Source organism: Arvicola amphibius, chromosome 1 (genome assembly GCF_903992535.2).
Source record: "Arvicola amphibius chromosome 1, mArvAmp1.2, whole genome shotgun sequence".
Lineage (NCBI taxonomy): Eukaryota > Metazoa > Chordata > Mammalia > Rodentia > Cricetidae > Arvicola > Arvicola amphibius.
The window spans coordinates 20427309-20449416 of record NC_052047.1 but is presented as its reverse complement, the minus strand read 5'-3'; the positions used below and the strand labels follow the sequence as shown (position 1 = coordinate 20449416).

At 33.4% G+C, this 22108-nt stretch overlaps 1 protein-coding gene across 5 annotated transcripts in view; it reads right to left on the bottom strand.

Annotated features, from left to right (window-relative positions):
• Window positions 1-7377: 7377 nt before the first annotated feature.
• Window positions 7378-22108, bottom strand: part of Epha5 (EPH receptor A5) — a 314453-nt gene continuing 299722 nt past the window's right edge. For all 5 annotated transcript variants that reach the window (XM_038327546.1, XM_038327563.1, XM_038327554.1 and 2 more), the window contains 3 exons: window positions 20053-20246; window positions 16419-16574; window positions 7378-7483 (listed from right to left, as the gene is read on the bottom strand). In XM_038327546.1, coding sequence (XP_038183474.1) covers window positions 7378-7483; window positions 16419-16574; window positions 20053-20246 — 456 coding nt within the window. The remainder of the gene's footprint in view (window positions 7484-16418; window positions 16575-20052; window positions 20247-22108) is intronic.

Here is a 22108-nt window from a genome sequence, read left to right as displayed (position 1 = left end):
TCCCACATCCTTCCCTCTTTCTAAGTGTCAATTCATCCACATGTCCCATTGCTACTACCTCTTTAAGTCTTTATGATTCACTCCTATCCATTATTTCTCATTCTTGCCAATATTTCCTAAATTCATACATTTTCATCTACCTTCTCCTAGTTGGCTTTCTTAGAACTGTATCTTTGTTTCTTTCAAGTCATACATGATGCAAAGCACCATATAATGCTGACTCTTCTCTAAATCCATGCAGTCCAATAGAATTGCCAGGATTGATGGTCTGCATTTGTAAGTGCAAAGTCCAATAGGATTATTTCTATGTTCCTATCAGATGCTTGAAATGTGGAAGTATTTTAATCTTAATCTTACTTTATCTTAATTAATTTAAAGTCAAAAAGATTTGGGGTTTGAGTTTAGCTTCTGGTAAGTTGTATCTGAAGAGTTAATAGTGTCATCAGCCGGCAGTTAGCATGATAGTGGGGTCAGGAGGAGAGTTCTCCCATGTAGCTCAGTGGTGGCCCACTCTTATAGTTTTACAGGAAATGTGTTAGGAAGGAGAATGTGTGTGTGTGTGTGTGTGTGTGTGTGTGTGTGTGTGTGTGCGTGTGTGTGTGTGTGTCTTAGTTGGCTGCTGTGAGGAATAATGAACCACCCAATAGTCAGTTAAGGAATGATGGAGGAGTAGAGGGAGGAGAAATAATAAGAGCAAAACATATTGTAATGATATATTTGAAACAAAAAAAAAGAAAAAGAGGCCGGGCGGTGGTGGCGCACACCTTTAATCCCAGCACTCGGGAGGCAGAGGCAGGCAGAGTTAGAGACCAGCCTGGTCTACAAGAGCTAGCTCTAGGACAGGCTCTAAAGCTGCAGAGAAACCCTGTCTTGAAAAACCAAAAAGAAAAAAAGAAAAAGAAAAAGAAAAAGAAAAAGAAAAAGAAAAAGAAAAAGAAAAAGAAATCCATAGCTGGGTGGTGGTCATATATGATATTAATCTCAGCACTCTGGAGGCAGAGACAGGAGGATCTCAGAGTTTGAGGACTGCCTGGACTATAGAGGTCCAGGACATCCAAGATTATGCAGAGAAATCCTGTCTTGAAACAACCAAAAATAAAAAATAAATAAATTGAAAAAATAAGAAAAATTTAAAAATGTGTATTCATCACAACATTTAAAATACAGTTTTGCTTTTTTTATGTGTATGAGTGATTGCATGCATGTATATATGTGCATTCTGTATGCATGTGTTTGTGTGTGTGTGTGTGTGTGTGTGTGTGTGTGTCTGGTGTCAGCAGAGTCCATGGTGTCCCTTAGATGTCACTTAGGTTATGAGCTGCCAAACCTACATCTTCTGAACGACCATCAAATGCTATTAACTCTGATTCATCTCTTCATCTCCCATAACATTTTTAACACTATCAACTTTGAAATAAAATTGAAAATATAATTTAAGGGCACAGAATTCTGAAAAGAGTCTCTTTTACTCTGTCTATTTCAAGTAGTTTATTATTGTAATATGGTAAAATCAAAATTTTACTTGATGTTTTATGTATAACTGATTCAGAATGACTACAAGGAATTTTCAAAAATCTCAAACTACTTATTTCAGTTTGTTTTTAAACTCAAATTGTCAGTCAAATACGTGTGCACCTTCAAGTGTGATGTGGGATTCCCCTCTGTATGTTACAAGTATGTTTTATTACCATTGGTTAATAAAGAATCTACTTTGGGCTTATGGCAACACAGAATAGAGCAAGACAGGAATTTCTAGCAGAGATAGAGGAGAAAAGAAGGCAGAGTCAGAGAGACACCATGTAGCTGCTGAAGGAGAAAGATGCCTACCAGTAGGCCACAGCCTTGTGGTGAGACACAGGTGAATAGAAATGGGTTAAGAAATAAGAGTTAGGCAGGAATATGTCTGAGTCATTGGCCAAACAGTGTTGCAATTAATATAGTTTCAGTGTGATTATTTTGGGTCTGGGCAGCCAGGAACGAACAAGCAAAGAAGCCTCTGTCTACATAAATTCTAGAGAACATTACATATATTAGAAATAGAAATATAATAATAAAAGCAATAACTATTTATTGCAATTACTTGAGGTTGTAGTAAATTACAAAACTGGGCCATTGTTTTGAATTAGTTGAAGAAATGATGACCTCTATCACAAAAGTGTCTGAACTGAGTTCTTAGGCATGGGTGAAGAATCCCAACACTGAAAATGTCACCACAGAATGAATGTGCTTGCATGTGATCAGTAAGACCCCGAAATCTGCACTAAAGTTAACACTTTGACTGGTGGAAATATAAAATTTATTATTTCCACTGTTTGTCCCAGCTCTGTCATTAGTTAAGAAAGACAACAATGTGAATCTCAAAGGTAAGCATGAGAATTTCCACTTCAGAATGTCCTCTTCATTAAACGCTGCCTACCACATTACTCCAATTTTGTCAATATATAAATAGCAGATTGGGAAAATTGTTTTTAAATAGTATCTTTATGCATGTATCACATTAACAAGGTAGTCTCTCAGTAACATAAGAAAATAAATGTAGAAAAAATATATAAAACCCTAATAATAGGGAATTTATACAACAGCATTCCTTATGATTATTCTATAAGCACAGTATGCCATTTTTATGTTGAAAATACATCAAATACAAACATGATTCAATCCATAGACTAGAGCTATCACTGGCTGTTTAAAAAGATCACTATGATATAATACTTAGAACCCTGCTTCTTAATCCCCTTCTTGTAGCAATGTTCACTTCCTGCAGTGTGATAGCAGAGATTCCTATCAATAAGATGGACTCAGGTTGATGTCAGTTACAAAAATATCCCTTTTTGTAGATGGTACAAATAGCATATAATTTTCCTTTTTTATTTTTATTTCTGTTGTGGTTTCTGGTGTTGTTTCATTTTATTGCTTTCTTCACGTGCATGTTGTATTTTGTCATGGTGAGTGCAGAAAATCTTCTACAATTCTCTTTACTGAGGAATATACATATGATCATCAATCGTTATATTTATAACTTAGAAAAGTGAACATTTTTATCAGAATAAAAATCTGATGCAAAAAGCTATAAATTTAAATCTTGGGAGAGATCAAGTACGACAACCAGATTTTACTATATTCAAAGGATTTTATTTTCTGAAAAAATATAAAATTTAATATCATACACTACAAAAACATGTATACAAACTGAAAGCTCACAGAGATGCGGATGCGAACCAAGACAAAAATGCTCATCCTTCCTTGAATATACTTTCAGTCAGGGACATTAGATTTCCTGATGCCTACTGAAGAGTCAGATAGGCCTCACAAAAGTCTCTGATTTGCCTGAAACTAAGTGATTTTGATAAACATATTAACAAAGGACAGAGTCTGACTTTAGTCTCAGACTATTACAAATGCATTATATATTTATATATCTTCTTTTAAATAATTAATTGCAAAACTACAGTAGTCTAAATATTCACATATAGTTGACCATTCAAACCAGTGACTTTAGCACCCAACTTGAAAAGATGGGACGTATTTTTGCCAACTTTACTTTTTCTAATAACATTGAGAAAAGGAACTTGAGTCATTATTATAAACACACATTTTTTTAAAAAAAGAAATAGCAGCTTTTTCTAAGTGACAATTACATGGTCATTCTGAATAAGAACATTCAACTATTGATGTTTGAAAGACTTATAAATTAACAAGAAATGAGAAGAAAATTCTTATCTATTTCTTTCTTGATACATTACTATATAATTAACAGCATAATAGAGCAAAAATATTCAATGTAACCAGCTGTGCTATAGCATTGAGATAAAATGATGACTTATTCGAGCTATCAAATTTCACATAAAGCTACCATTATGATTCTGTTCATTTGCTCATTATTATCTCCATCGTCATCATATTGTCCTTACTTCTTATTTACACTGAGGTTAAACATCTGGCAAAGTTTGAACAAAGATTGTTTATTATCACATTTAGTTTTCCCTCCTAATTTTTAGCAAGAACAAAATGAGACAGAGATATTTCTACTATGCAACATTATATACCTACTAAGACTCTAACACCTGACTCTCTTCACCATCTAATGAACCATACAGCCAAAACACTTTCCAAAGGCGAACGTTTCTCATTGTGCTTCTGAAAACTCACTTCAATAGACATACAAATATCCTCTTTACAGCCTTTCACTTCCACATAGAATTCAAATAGCAGACATGCAAATGTGTAATCGCTCAACCGATTTTAACAGCTCCACTTTAACATGAGATGTGAAAGTTGTATCTCTTTTCATTACACAGGGGTTAGAATTGTTTTATAAATAGAGTTAAGGGTGTTTTGCATTATTTTTGAAAACTTCCAAAATGAATAATTCTACACACACTTAAGTTTTAATAAAATATTTCTGAGCAAATTGTACAATGATTCCATTACTTTAGAATGATGGTTGATTAATAAAATACAGGAATTAAAATCCATGCATATTACAGTTTTCAAATTCTGAAAATTAGTATCTTTACATTTTACATGTCATTATTACATTTCAGTGAGATCATTTATTTTTGTCAAAGCCCATACTAGCGAATGGCATGATTAGATATAAATTATGATTGATAAACATAATAACTGAATGACTTCAAATAGAACCAGTCAGCTCAGAGCAATTTCCTGTTATACCTTCTTACTATACAATTATATATCATTTTACAAATCAGTTGCATATATGAAAATTATGGAATCTATTCTTTAGATTTGGGAGCCGGTGGGTAAGAAAATGAATCCACAGGAAAAGAATTCACACCACTAGAATTTGCCAAGTCCAATGCTGAGTAACAGACTCACTACATTTTACGAGAGCAGGCTCCTCTCCCTGATCCATTTCTCACATTTATAGATGAGATTGACACTTTTCAATTGGTGACATGTCCAATGGTGAACAAATATTTTAGAAAGGCATTCTTTCCACTTTGGGGGGCAGAGCACGTACAGTTGAAAAGTCTATTTGTTCTAAAATCATATTGACATTCTTTAGAAACTGTTAACCAAATTTTAGATATGGATAAAAAGCTGTGTGACCATCAAGCATTCCAATGAATTACTTTCCCAATGTAACACCTGAATTGCAAAGGGAAAAATAAATTTGATTAAACATAATTTATATTCTATTTTGAGAAAGCGGAAATCATCACTCCAACTGTTATCCACTTATGTATATGTGACCTACCAATAATCTCTGAACATACAGAGTTATCAAACAATATATTGTGTGTATTGTGTTTATAGCCATATAGTTGTGGCTAGTACAAGCTCTAACATGTGTACTTGTAAGCTTTTGTTGTTATGAAGTTCTCCAAATATTTTATTACTAATATTTAAATAAATTTTAAAAAATCAGTAGAGTATAAAATCTTCAATTATTTTGTTTGATAGGGACTAGTTTTTAACGATCTTGTTTTTTAATTGTATAAATGCATTTTTAATGATGATATCTATCTGTGACTTTTAACGAGACAGTATTTCACTCAAAAATTTCAATAAAGTAATAGAGATTTCTAGAATACAGTGTGGATTTACAAACACTTTGTTGTTGTTCTCATCTTTCATTATTCATTAACAAAGAGAAACTTCATACTTTTAAAAAGGATGGGAAAAAAGAAAAGGAGGGAGAGAGACAGGGGGAATTCTGCTTTACAATTGCTTTTATTATTGGTTTAATACTGAAGAGAAACCAACACTTACAAGAGCAAGGACTATGGCTCACAAAACCCTGATACCTCTCCTGCAGATTTCACTTCTCTCACGCGCTTTTACCAAGGTAGCACTAAAAGTCGTTTTAAATTCTCTGCTCCTCAATTACTACATACTATTCTCCTGACTTTAGAAGTGTAACAGCATAAAATATTGTTCATGTCACTATCATGCTCACTTTTTTGAACATTTAAATAAACTCTGTGAACTTTACCTCAAATGACAGCTCTTTGCTAGTGTAGTATATAGAATAGACTGGAGTATTTTACATTACTTAACAAGTCTAATTTCTTAATACTTTTCATTGGTTCTTTAAAGTATAATCAAGGTTGTGTAGTGGTGGACAGAATGTAATTAAAATGTTAACAAGGAGTTATTACTAACAAAAGAACCTCGAAACAAAATTCTGAGTTAAAAAATCTCCCCCCTCCTTTGAACTGATGAGTCACAATGGCAGTGACTACAAAGAAGAGCACAAAGGGAGACTTTGAGTGTCCCCGCTTGGACACCAACAGAAGCCAGCACACCCAGATCTCTACAGCTCACATTAATGTGCCTTAGTGTCAAAGTTGCTGGAGAAAATGTTTTCTGGAACTTAGGAAGGTGTAATTTCATAGTAGGGCATAAGACTATCAGCTAGAACTTCTTTGTCAGAGATAGTAGAACGTATTTGTAAAAACTCAAAGAGGATTTCACCTTAGAGGCATGAGCTGTTTAACTAAACTAAATAGTTGCTTTCAACAACATCGACTTGGACTGGATTTTGTTCTACTGTTTCCTATTTCTCTTATTCATATTACAACATAGAACACCCTTTCCTGTATACTTCCAAAATTAAAACACCATAAAAAGGCAAGCAGAACATATCGTATGCATATTCAAACACACACACACCCACATACACGCACACACACAGACACACACAAATCCAAGTTTAGTCAGTTCCTGGCCATATTATAAACTATACATACAGTATATACACAATCATCATCTAATGTTCTCTAGAAGAGCAACTACAAGTAAATCATATAATACAAAAAGATAAATATACACCCTGTATTGAACTTTTCCTTGACCAAGCAAAATGTTTATATACTATTCTCTATAACTTAACATGTAATTGCATGTGAAATTACAAACTGCTTTTAAGGAATAATCTAATCATATTGCTCTTCAATACACTATGTATACAATTAAGACTTGAAGTAAACGTCAATGAAATGCAGCTTTTCTTAGCCCACACATGGCTTTAAAACTTTTCCTTTCAAGTAGATCCCTGCAAGTTTTGAAAGGGGCTACCTTAACAGTCTATAAAGGTGCCGTGTCTTGATATATTTCATGTACTAGATTCTGTGGAAGTAATGGGGAAGGATTGAGTTACTATTTTATTATAGAATGTTTATCTCCATGTTTTCACTCTATGCAGGTTACATTTGTTCATAAAAACGAAGACAATAAGAGGAAGATATGGATAATTTAGTAAAATATTGATTACAAATTGAACGGCTGAGACAAATGCCTCCAAAGGTTTAGATATCACTCTTTTCCCTTTTCTCCTAGAACTGTTAAAAGAAATCTCAGGGCTGTTTACAAAGTGCAGAGTTGTTCACTTGAAGAAGTGACACACAGAGGTCACACTGGCACCATCCCATTTACCAGCTGCACCTTCATCTCTTGAAGGCTGCTCATGATCTTCTTCTGGTGACCGACCAGAGTCACTCCCAGGCGCCTCAAGTCCCTGCATGAAGAAAGCACACATTGGGTGTATGTACTGATTCATTTTGTAGCACACCTCAATATTGCACGCTGGCAAAGGGGCACATGTTTTGCAGGAAGTAACACAAAATAGTGACAATCTTAGAAATTCACAGTCCAGTTTTCAAAGTGTGTTTTAAAACTTAAAAAGTTTCTATTTGCATTAAAAATGTACATATTTATTCCTGTGGATGAAAACCCTAATTGAAATGGTACATAGTCATGAAAAATAAGTGCATATATCTTACCAGTCAATTCTAAATACAGTGGGTACAGTTTCATTGAACAGCATTGAAAATGTGATCCTAAAACAACATCAAACAGTATTTTGGCTAAAGAAATATAAAACATAATTTAGAGTTTAATACCTTATCAATTGAAGATTGAAGTATTTTGGGGTCTGATTCATTCCGTGCAACTATCATTCATGATAGCCAGTTTTACACAATAATCATTCCAACAGTGTTTTTATAACAAAGTTTGTGTCATTTTTTTTTACTTTGGATTCAAAGTGCCAGAATTTCATCTTCTACCAAATCACACATCAGCTTTTATTTATTTTTTGACAGTTAGAGAATTCTGAAGACTATACAAAAATAATTGAATTATACAAAAGAAATCTTAAAATGTTTGTATTTCTAAATTCATCTGATAGAGCACCTAAAACAAACAAATATATTTTAAATGCCATTTCACAGACTTTAAAAAGGAATTATTCCTCAAAAGGGTGTTTGGACAAATACAATCAATTCACATATTTGGAAAATTTTATGAACTAATTCTAAGAAAAAAAATAACTTATAACTCAAAATTCTAAGTGACAAATGTCTAGAATTTCTTAGGAAATCACCTTGCTAAAGACATTAATCTAACAATATCCTTTTTTGCATTCTGTGTCTTAATTTTAATTTTCTTAGCTATCCAATAGTAGTAAAGACAAAGACAAGATCATGATAAGTAAAACAGTATTTTCAGGCAACACAAAGTCTCTGCTACGAAGAATATTGAACACCTTGGCTCCAACCTTGTCAGCCTTGGAAAGAATCATCTACTAATATATTATTATAATTCTTGTCTTCTTTACAGTTTCTGAATTTTTATGAGAATTTTAGAAATGAGAAACAACCAAAATATTACTCATACTTATGACAGTAAAATGCTTGTTTTTACAATGTGGATATTAACATTAATTACAAGATTTCAGCGAACTATATAAAAATAATGACTGATGAGGTTTGAAATAAATCATCAGCAAAACATAGATTCAGTAGAAATCCACTGAGAAAGAAAGTCACCATTGTTATCACAGTAATAGATAATTGAGAATTAAAGGACAAATAAAGATATACTTTGGCTGTATTTCTTTCAAATTAAATTGTCATTCTCGGGCTTGACATTAGCTAGGTGAGTCTATAGCATTAAAGGCTACTCTATTTATTGCAGGTTACTTAACAGCCTTCCTGGCTTCTGCTGAACAGATACTAGAATACAAGGGGAGATTCCTCATTATGACGGGACAAAATTCTTTAGACAGTGGTGAATTCCTAATGGAGACGCTCTCCGTATTGAAAACCACATCATTAAATGTAAGAATAACCAATGATGTTTAATAATCATCCAATTTCTTGGTACTGTAATGTATTTAATGGTAACACATAATTTAACACATTTTTACCTTATGGACAAAGAAACATAGACTTGGGAAATTTAAATCATTCAGCTAGGCATCTGAGGTAGGACTAAAACCGGAAACCAAAGTTTTAAATCCACACTTTAATTTCTCATTGCATTTAGGGGTGATTTCGATAAACTTGAGATGGTGGGGCTGATCTATTCGGAGCTTACCAAGCCCAGCTGGACTGGGACTGAAAAAGCATGAGATAAAACCGGTCTCCCTGAACATGGCGGACAATGAGGGCTGCTGAGAAACCAAGGACAATGACACGGGATTTGGACCCTACTATGCATACTGGCTTTAGGGGAGTGGGGGGGGGGGCGGCCTGTTTGGATGCTCACCTTCCTAGACCTGGATGGAGGGGGGAGGAACTTGGACTTCCCATAGGTCAGGGATTCCTTACTGCTCTCTGGACAGGAGAGGGAGGGAGAGTGGAGGAGGGAGGTGGAGGAGGGAGGGGGGTAAATGGGAGGCGAGGAGGAGATGGAAATTTTTACTAAATAAAAAAAGAAGCCGGGCGGTGGTGGCGCACGCCTTTAATCCCAGCACTCGGGAGGCAGAGGCAGGCGGATCTCTGAGTTCGAGGCCAGCCTGGTCTACAAGAGCTAGTTCCAAAATAGGCTTCAAAGCTACAGAGAAACCCTGTCTCGAAAAAACAAAACAAACAAACAAAAAAAAAAAAAAAAAAAGAAAGAAAAGAAAAAGAAAAGAAAAGAAGAAACACTGAAAGCCTAATTGAATATGGAAAATCCCCAACGAACTGAACACATTTTATTGTTGTTTTGACTAAAGTTGTATAATGAATCTACATTAAAACATAGTTTGTGGGCCTGGCGGTGTTGGCGCACGCCTTTAATCCCAGCACTAGGGAGGCAGAGGCAGGCAGATCTCTGTGAGTTCGAGACCAGCCTGGTCTACAAGAGCTAGTTCCAGGACAGGCTCCAAAGTCACAGAGAAACCCTGTTTCGAAAAACAAAACAAAACAAAAAAACATAGTTTGCATTGTTGATAATTCTGATCATTCTATAAGTTTCATGAAAATTTGTCAAGTGAACATTTATGGGTGTTTCCTAGCAAAGTATAGATCACAGCCAGGACATTAAGGACTTAATTTTGAGCTTGGAAAAATCAGTTTCTAGTAAAAAAAATTAAATTGAGATTAGAAATCATATTTTAAAGTTTACTTTTGTCATATGTATTGTAAAATCCTAAGTGATACATCCAAATTCCAAGGGCTATGTCTTTATTTAAATAACATATGCATTTTTGTTATGTAATCCATACTTACTCATGTAATCACTAGAAACAACATTTAAAAGATAACGGTTATGTTTTCTTGCAATGTCTTAAAACCCCAAATGTATTGGTTTTCTAAATCAAATGACATGGCCTTTTCCATGTAACACTTTATTTTGAAGTGTTTGTCTGTGTATATATGTTTGTGCCACACTGTGACTTTTAGCTAGAATGACATTGAATCATTTGCTTGGCATATTTTTTTATATATGTAGCTTTGCTAAAGCTGATACAATTATAATTTAGTAGTCCAAAAATTATCTGATCACAAAAAATATAAAATGTCATTATATTGAGTATGTTATGCTGAAAAAGGAATGTTTTGAAGAATTGCATTTAGTTATGAATATGCTTACATAGTGTGTATTTCTGGGAGTAGTCAAAATTAATTTCTCTTCTCAAGTGTTAGAATTAAAGTTGTATAAATTCATACTTAGCTAGAAACTTTCATACAGATTTTAAGTTAAATTTGTCTTAATCTTTCTGGTTAAAAACACATAAAATAGATTTTCAATATCGGTTTATTATCTGATATTCTCTACACACTCAGACATATGGTTGGAACACTGAAATTCTTTCCATCCTCCTTTGCCTTTTCTTTTCCTGTCATTTATTTCACCATGCAAAAAAAATGAAATTACAAAAATGTTGGGAGCAGTGAAACCTCTGATCCTGAATTTCTTGTTAACAACTTGTTTTCCCCTGATCTGAGTGCCTACAGCTGCTCTGAGCACTAGACCTTCAAGAGTCCCTGATGGCAGGAGAGTGGTTTCTGGTGGGTTTGGCTGGGGCGTGGCTATCTCTATATAATCTGCCCCTGAACACAATAAAGGGGGCATTCTTGAGGAATTCAAGGATGACCCGTGTAGCTGTCTCTCTGTCTGTATGTGTTTGTGTATTTTAACCTCCAGCCCCCTTGCCTGAAGCTCGTGATCTGGGTGCCAGCTCACAGAATGCAGACACGGGGGTGCAGTGCGCGGCAATTGGAGGTCCCCACCGAGATTTCGGCACAAAAAATAAAGAATTACATTTTAGAAATTGTTGCAAATAAGTACATCTTTTGTAGAGTTCTGTGGTAATTCTTTAAAACTGATTTATTACTTTAAGATTTATGAAAGTGATATATAGAGAAACAAATTGGTATTATTATATGCTTGTAATAAAAATATCCATAATATCCTTGTTTAGTGGAAAACAGAGAGAACAAGTATTTATGCAACTTAAACTGTTCTCAGACAATGCCTTTGAGAATTAAGTTGCTGCTGGAGATAATTATCTGAAGCTTGAATATCTTTCTTCCAATACTGAAAAATGCATTAAAATATTGGAAATAGTTTCATCTCACAACTATGGTTATTTCAAACAGTTTGTTTTATGTTTGTTTTCCTTTGTGAGTATATATGTATGTATATATATATATATATATTCATATATATATATAGGTGTGTGTGTGTGCACATATTCATGTGTTCCTGTGTTTGTGCATGTGACATATGGTATATCTATTCTCAACTCTGTAGACATATATGGATACCAGAGGCTGACATCTTCCTAAATTGCTTATCTACCTTATTTACATTCATTTATTCATCCATTCATTGAACTAGATCCATCACTGAACCTAGAGTCTGCTTCTGCAGATAGACTGAACAGTGAATACCCTGGGATTGGCTTGTCTCTGATACACAGAAATCGCTTTAAAAACACTTCTGTCATAGATGGCCTTCATGTGGGTGTTGGCTATCTGAATTCATAACAGCCCAGAAAGTACTTTAGCCAATAAGTCATCTTCCAATCATAACAGATTCTATTTTACTGTCTTCTACATGTCTACAGTGGGCAGATTCGTAACAATAGTTAGAGAGTGTGTTACAAGGAAATGACTCCACTCTGGTACAGTGACTTTTGGAAGGAAACAATTTTTGATGGTTAAGGATACACTTTTTGTCCTGTTTAACTGTGTTTGAATAGTTAATGCCATGTTTGAATCATTTTAGATGTAGCCTCTTTATACACATTACATTGCATTGTGACCACTTGAAATCTGAACAGCACATGAGGATGTTTCTAGCACTGATCCAGCACCCTTAAGAACAGACTTACATAGCCAAACATGATGAGAAAGGGACGTTGTCGACTGTGCACTGACATGACATGTGTTAGAAGATCAGTGCATGTAATGTGGTGCCATTGCTGGGATTATATTTCAACATCTTCTCAAACATTATTCCATGATACGAAGTAACGGAAAACACTATTAGTATATTGTGATTCTGAAGTAAGAGAACAAGTTAAAGAATAAAAAGTGCCTGGTATATATGAAGACACCTTCTTGATATGCAGGATACGATGCACTCATGTGTGTATGTGCAATACAGGGAGGGAGGGAGAAAGGAAGAGAGGTAGGGAAGGAGGGAGGGAGGGAGAGAGAGAGACAGAGAGAGAGAGAGAGAGAGAGAGAGAGAGAGAGAGAGAGAGAGAGACTCCCCTTGCTCATTCTCCATTGTGCTTTATGCACCTTTTAGAATTTTTAGTGGGATTAAACCTCATCTTTACTGGCTTGATAGTAGAAGTTACATGAGACACTACTGAACATTCACTCAGCTACACAACATTATAGTTTTATCAGTTTTAAAATGGAGCTGTGTGCTATCAGTTTTTTCTGGTTTACTTTTAAAAATATGAATAACCACTTATTAGGTACTGTTGAAGGCAAATATATTTATCAAGAGAATATTAAATCATTTTGTAGAGATGAGACCTTGTAAAAATTACCCTCAGAATATTAGTTTAAATGCATACAGCACAGAGACTAGCAAGCTCTCCTATGCATGCTTTGAGAACATACTAAATTATGTGTAATGACTTCCTTCACAGGTTGGTGAAGCTATTTGGGTCAGTCTTCAGAAATTTGCGATGCAGATCTAGAAAACTGCTGTTTTGGAATCAGAAGACACCATCCTTATAACTATTACAGGAATTTATTCAGCTTACGGAAAATTGGTATAATATTTAAATTCACTGGATTTTGCTCATTTTCTGTATAACCAAGTTTTGACAGCACTGGCCTAAAGAGAAATTTACAGAGCAACTTTGATCACGTCCTTACTTGAAATTTTTTAGCTTCAATTAAACCACTTGTCTCCAGCTCACACTCTCCCATGTCAGCAGTAACTCACTGCGCTTGTACATGAGTAGAGTCTTGCCATTTTGTACACAACTATTCAAATATCATTATTGTATACCGACAGAATAGTGTGGTTTGGGAAAGGAAGACATGCAGCAAGCAGAAACATCGAAAGTTCAAAGCTATCCTTATTGAATATGCCTTACTTCAAGATACATGAGTTCTTTTTTTTTATTTGTCATATATGTACTGGCCAATAGTTGAAATGCAAAATAACCATGATTAAGGTAGTTTTGAACCAATGGTTATAAAAAGGAGAACTGTTTTCAATCTTTATATTTTTAAACTTAATATACACTCAAATTCATCAAGCATAAAACACAAATTTAATGTATAGTAGTTTGTGCATTTGCTTTTTGGGTTGATTTAACATTTTTCTAAACATTTACATAGTTCTAAGTATGTCAGTCCCTTATTGGCTTCCAGGAATAATATTTGATTATCTTGTTACAGTTTTTCATAGGATTGATACAATTAGTATTTAGATATTGGGTGATGTCCAGGTATCCAGAGGTATCATCAGGGTGTCCAAGAGCATATACTTAGTTTTGTAATGACCTCATTTCTAGGGTGTTTTTTCTCAGCACAGGACAGTTTTATTTATTTTTCTATGTTAAGTTAAAATACTGTACATATTACTTTTTTTAATCCTTGACCAAAGAAGCAACTGATGATTCCTTATTTTGTATATAACTTAAAATGATACTTGGACAAATGAAACATACTAACTAGCTACACTGTGGTCATAAAGAGTCACAGTAAACAACAGAATTTGCTTCTAATAATGTCAGGCTCTCTAAAAATTTATCATCTTTGGAGATAGAATTCACATGCCCAATTCTTAGTAAAGATTATAGTAATGACTATGGATTTCATTAATTTGAAACAGTTTACATAAAACAAAATTCTTTGACTTTACTCTTCTGTTTCCAGTAAACGAATTGAAAGAGGCAATTTAACAAAGGAACAGTTATGAGAAGCTAGAAGAGACTCCTAGGCCCTGAGAAAGTACACACATACTGAAAAGATTTTAGGAGGTTACTGAAATAAACAGGAAAGAACTTCAAGAAATAAGAAAAAGTGAAACCATGGGACAATAATATTAGATATATTTTTACTATTTTGAGGTCCCCAAGAAATAGAACAACTTACAAGAAGGTAACAGTCTCACCAAAATAAATTTTAAAAATAAACATGAAACCATGTTTTGTAACAATAATTGCATGTGAAAGAATAAAGAAAACTAACACAGACCTAACTATATATATATATATATATATATATATATGATATATATTCTCAATAAAAACAGAGACATTGTTTAATGCAAATAATTTTATTATGTATTTACAAGAAATCTGACATTGGGTAGAAGAAATACCTACAGTATCATTTTAATATAAAATGACAAATGACTTTAATAAATTAAAATGATCATTTTACTGAAAAATTAAATAGTAATTATGTAAAAATAGTTTTAAATCATCAGGAATATATTTTAGTATACTGTTTAACTACAGCACAAATGAATTTCTTAAGCATCCAAAAAATAATGGACAAAACATTCGTGTTTTCAAGATGTGATTTAATAGTAACTCTGAGAATGGGATTAAGTAAACTAAGAAAGCAAGCCAAGTGGTTGTGATATTATGTATGCTTAGTTATCAGTATGAAGGAAGACAGTGCTGTGACATTAGTCCATAATAAGTAATGGTACCCTGTTACCTTTTGTGGTGATGAGCAATGAATTGCATGAATCAAACAAGCCAAAATGATAGCTAAGGATGTCTACAGAAGCACTCAGTATCGATATTACATTAAGAGATGAAGTTCAGATGGTGGTTTAGTGACTTAGAACATCCTAACCTTTTAAAATTCTTATAACAATATTTTAACCTTTAAATTCACAGGTCATGTGAAGTCAGTTATCATGATTTCACAGGTTAAAACATTATTAATTTAGATTTAATCTAGATGGAACCACAATAATAGGACTATTAATTTCACAAATAATGATTAGGCTAAAATAATTACACATAAAGGGTATATAATAAAGTACAAATGACTTACAGCCTTAAACAATTCGATACTTAGCTCTAGTGAGTTTTATTTAATAGGATTTACTAAATTGTATCTTAAACGTGCAAACAGAAAAGGGCACAATTGGTTCCACTGAGATTGTACCAAATAACAACACATCAGAGGCAGGCTCTAACATATTCTGAGACTTCAAGAATGTAAGTTGCACCATGTGGATATTAAATGAGCTTCCTGCCAGAGAAACTTGGTTTAAGCCATTACTTGGATATTGACTGCAGAAAGCTGTCATTTGGGGTTAAGTTCTTTCAGTTTTTGTTTTTTGTTTTTTGTTACACAGGACTAACCACACCAATTGTGCTTACAGTTTCTTTTGTTTTCTATTTACATTCATATAACATAAGTATCCGTATAAAAACTCAACAAGAAAACATAATTTTCCACAACATAAAGTACCAGTACTTTGCCATGAAGTTATAATTCCAGTTATCCAAATACTCAAATGTTGTTTGTTTGATGCACAAGAATGCAAAGGTACTGGTCACAGGAAGCATGAACCATGCAGCTGTTAATAATACAGGCTAAAAAAAGATGAGGCTTCTTTGAAATCTGCCACATAAGGACAGAGCTTAACTGGTTTCCCTTGATTGCATCCACTCTGTTGTCTGCATATACTTTTCTTGCCCCAACATTTATGTAAAAATGATCAGAAAAATTACTCACTCCAAGGTCACCTGAGCCACAGCGTCCATTGAACTGTATCCATTTTCCATGAAAATCTCTGTATACCGGCCCATCTTGATCGCTTCTAGCCATTCACCTACAGATCTGTATGCCCCAGACCCCAGAGAACCATGCTCAGCCAACAACGTAGATACCCTAAAACACAGAAAACAAAAATATTGCAAGGAACAAATGATGAATTTTGATCTGTACTTACAATGTTAAGTCAAATTAAGAGAATATTTGGGACAATTAAATGGTAAGGAAATATACAATCACTTGCATAATAAATAATTCAAAATAGAAGTGGGGAAAAACAAAAATAATCTTTAGACTTTCATTGTAGAATGTGGATGTGGGCTTATGATAGAGAAATTAGTATATTATCTGTGAAAAAGAAATAAATTTTCATTTTTCATTTTTGATGGCATTAAATCATATTAAATTCATTATGTAAAGTTTTAATCTCCAGCTTGCCATAAGCTTGACTTGAGTTTTTCAGGTTTCTCATACAAACATAAATTCAACATGGCCAGAATAAAATTCATTTTCTCTACCAACTTATCAAGTGTTTCTAATTACAGCATTTGATACAATAATCCAGCTCTTCCTTGTTCTCATTTTTCCTCACAGTCTATCATAGTACATTTTATCCATATAACTTAAAATTTTATATTTGACCAATTTTTTTCCACTGACCACCAACTTCATTAAAGAAACCTTCATGGTAAATCTGTATGACTATAGGCACCATGCACTTCTGACACAGAACCTGAAGGATCAAACATGATTTGATCTGAAAGTCTCATTCTGCCGTAAGTCAGGGAGGCTTGCAAGGGTAGGATAGTCCTACAATTGATGATGCCAGTGAATTACAGAATATCCATCATTGCACAATAAGACTCACTATGTGTGCAGTAGTACTATTAACATCATGGTGGAAATCATCACCCCTCTAATTGGATTTAATTCAACAAATGGGAAATCATGCCTGGTACTAGAAGTCTAGCCAATTACTCAGGGTAAATGAGATTCGTGGATCTTAGAGAAGAAGTAATAACTGCCATTTTATGAAAGCAACATAATTACTAACTGCATTACAAATATTAAAACTTATAGAAAAATATAGATCTTTTCCTTCATCAAAGAAACTTCTCTTTGCAAAGAGTTCATTACAGAAATCCACAATTGATCAAGATTCAGAGAACAAGTGATCATATGGTACTCAATACCAAATGACACATCTTCAACACAACTTTTGGGACATTGCAGAAGAGGAGACAGAAAAATTGTAAGAGAATTCTTTTGTGATATTGTGTCCCCTAGAAATGTTAGGAACGCTGTACCCATAGACTCTCAACAACATGGTAGTCTAAACAAGACCTGGGAAAAGATGAAACCTATTTTAATGCTAACATGGAATCACACAAACACACACACACACACACACACACACACACACACACACACGGTGCAATTAAAGAAGCCCAGGTCATGAATTTGGGGAATTTTAGAGAGAGACCTAGGGGAAATACATGGGAGGAATTGGAAGAGGAAAGGGAAAGGAGAAAATGATGTAATTGTATTTTAAGATCAAAAAATGTAAATTAAAATAGAAGACAACTTCATGTCTCTACCAGATTAACACTATAGACTCTATGTTATCTGGAATTCTACTCTCATTCTCCAGTACAGAAACAAATACAAGCTGTATTTGTATGATGATTTGATTTTTGTCTCTCTCTCATCATCTAGTATGCTGGCTCCATAAAGGAAATTCTTCCTTTATCTAAATCTGCTGTATTAAACCTGCTGTCTCCAGATTTTAGCTCACAGCATAATATAAACTGGAAAATATAATATTTGTTGAATGATATACTGATCTCTGGTCATTAATTAAAGTTTTATAATAATTTATTAAAGATAGATATAAAGAAGGAACTGAGCTAAGAATTGACTGAATATTAAATTATGGAATCCTTAAAATTTTGTAAATAGTCATATCTAAAGAATATTACCATTGGGGAGTGTTCAATAGAGTTTAGAAAATAAGATCATTAAATGAAAAATATTAAAAACCTATTAAGATGCTGTGGGGAAATGCTCTTATACACTGTAAAGATTCATCACTTGCATTGGCTTAATAAAACACTGACCAGTAGTCAGGCAGGAAGAATAAGTGGGACAAGAAGACTAGAAAAATTCTAGGAAGAGGAAAGGCAGGCATGCAGTCAGCAGTCAGACACAGAGGAAGCAAGATGGGAATGCTGCACTGAGAAAAGGTACAAGGCCATGTGGCTAAAAATAGAAAAGAATTATGGATTAATTTAAGTTGTCAGAGCTAGTTAAAAATTAGCCTGTGCTAATCGGCCAAACAGTTTATAATTAATATAAAATTCTGTGTGTTTCTTTGGAACTGAACAACTGTGGACGGGGAAGAACAGAAACTTCTGTCCACAATGAGATATTCAAATATTATTTATATAGCTACTGGATTCATCAGATCTTGTAATATAAGTGGGCGTGGATGATATCCAAGAGCAAACTCCTTGCAGAATTAGTTCATGTATGTGACTGTTTAATTAAAGATAGTTAGTGAATAGTACATATTGAATGCTTACTCTATGCACAAGCCTATTATGTTAAATTCTATAAATTATATATAAGAAAATCCTATATACCTATATACTATATTTTAAAAAAAGGAAAGATGCTTAAGTAAAAATCAATATGATTTAGAACACTAGAAGTTTTTTTTTAATTATCACCTTTCCTTAGATTCATTTGTGACAATCACCTCAACATCATTCAAATAAGTATATTAGAGACAGATTTAATACTATTATACATCACCATAAGGAATTTAAAAGTATACTTAGGGAAAATATGGAATAATTCCTAAGGAGATATAATCTCCCGCTGTTAGTATAGAAAGTTCAAAATATCTCAACAGATTTTTAGGGTTCATTTCTGACTTATGTTGAAATACTTAGCAAACAAGATTATTGAATTTATGCAACTTTATCATAAGCAAAAAACTTCATTTAATTCATTTTAATAGGCACGCATTTCAGCTATTAGCATGATTTCCTTTCTTGTAAAAAACAGACAATGACATTAAATACACTGAAGCTAAAAATGTAGTACATTTTCTAATTTGGAACCAACTTGATTTTTATTACTTGGAATATTTCAACAATTTTTTCTGCTAAAGAGAAAGACGTACTTTGCAAATATTCAATGTTATTTAAATACATTTTTATTGTAATTCAGAAAAGTAGAAAATATGGTTACTGGCTTGTACATATTTCCCACAAAATTATTCTTTTACCAGTTTTAAATCTTCAAGCTAAATAATAAATTATTAACAAATATCTCTGTACAACCAGATAAAGGCAAAGACTCCTATCAGTCATCAGTGTCCATAAACTGAATGCCACCATACAACCATATGCTAATAATCAATACTGAAATATATCGTCTTTATTTCAAGAGGAAAATATTATGAAAGTTTATAGTTAAATAAATTGTCACACAGCTTCCTGTAGTAATACATAAATGACTTAATGAAACATTTATTATGTCAGCTTGGCCAGATATCCTCAGGAAAAGTTACTCAAGTCTGGTCTTGTACCTGCTTGATGCATTAACCAATGTCTTCAGACTACTTGGGTTTCGTATCAGCTTGTCCAGCATGTTGACGATTTCATCAAACTTGGGCCTGCTATTTCGATCCTTTTGCCAGCAATCCAGCATTAATTGATAGAGAGCAGCAGGACAATCCATGGGGCTTGGCAGGCGGTACCCCTCTTCCACTGCTTTGATCACCTACACAAAGCAAACACAGAACCACCGCACAATAGCACTAATGTAATGGAAGTCTTTGAGAAATTTCCTCTTTCTCATTTCCATGTGTCTTTGTGTATTTGCAGTACTAACCAGCTGCGCTATTTTTGTAAACCATGACCCCTTTTATTTGCTGCAAAATAAGACAATAGGAAAGAAGGTACTATTACATACATCATGACAAATTAGGCCCTTTTCACATGCTAAAAACTAAATGGCGGTGATGGTGCATGATGTTATTCCCAGCACTAGGAAGGCAGAGGTAATTTGATCTTTATGAATTCAAGTCACATAGTGACTTGCAGGATAACCAGGACTTTGTGAAGTGATCCCATGCCAAGTAATAAAAACAAAAATAAAACAAAGAAAACAAAACAATATAAAAACCAAAACTGAGATGAGGTTTACCTATAACCTTGGTAAGGATGTTTTTCAAACTAACTGCCAAAAAGTAGATCATGTTTTATTTATTCTTGCCTTCGAGTATTAAATAATGATTATATTTTCTAGTTATTGCTCTGAAAATATATTTTTTCTTAAAATTATATACAGTCACATTTTACTAAAATGGCAATTTCATTTCAAAAGAGAATTTTGGAAAATGATGGATAAGTCAAAGGCTAAATTAGCATAACTGTCTCATGTATCATTTAATAATGTCAAGGTCTGACTATTTATTATTATCTTTGGATTTCTGTCAGGAATTTGAAATGAGTATCTACTGGCACAGGCATTAGGAATATTTACTTTAAACACAGGTATGAATATCATCTATTTGTGGGGATAAAAACATATTACTATTGCTGACTCAAAATATCTAAATACAGAAAAATATTTATTTGTATTACTAAACAATTTAATGGCCTTTTAAGTCATTTATGAAAATATCCCAAAACATTATTAATGAATGTGTTTCTCAAAAACACTATAAATTACCTTTAGCAGATTCAAATGTGTTATACTTCAAATAATTTAGGTTTTGTTTAACAAACTGTAGAATAAAATCAGTAAAAAATTTACAAAAAATATCTTCAGGGGTTTAAGTTAAGGCAATCACTTCAGAATAAAGGGGTTGACATGATCAAATATGGTGGCATTAAGGAAGAAGTAACTATACATTTAAAAAGCATATATGACTCAGGAGTATAGGGTAAGGCATATCAGAGATCATACAAGTTCAAACCCATCATATTAAGAAGGAATTTCTGTTATCTTGAAGTACACAACTATATGAAGAAAGTAAATATTATTAGGTTTAACCTGGAATTTATTTTTATTTATTGTAAGTTGGGGGATAGACCGACCACAATGTGTGTGAATACAACTGATAGAAGGTTATCTAGTTTCGATCTACCAAAGATATTAATAGAAAATATTTCTATGAAGAACCAAGTGCAGGCAGAAAAATATAAGTGCTCAAGGTTTGTGAAAGTGTCTGAAAAATAATTGGAATACTTCAGAAAAGTGACCTAAGCAGCCTTCTATCTTAGCTAACATATTTAACTTCAAAACAATATAGAAATCAAAAGGCAAGCTGTGCAAAAAGTCTTTTCAACAAATGTAGCAAAGTTGATGCACTAAGGCAAAAGCATCATGGAAAATAAAAATAATCGATTACAAAATAACTCCCAATTAAAGTTTAGAAAAAAAATCAAAAGATGTTAAATGTGACAAAAGATATATTAACAGTACCAATTGCCCCGATATGTTAAAGGGACTTTATTTACTTTCTTGTTTTTTCTTTACATTTTTCATAAGACACTATACTACTAGTACTACTATCTTTAGTACCCTAACTGGCCAACAGAGAGGTATGTCATTTAAATCATTAAATTTTATAAACT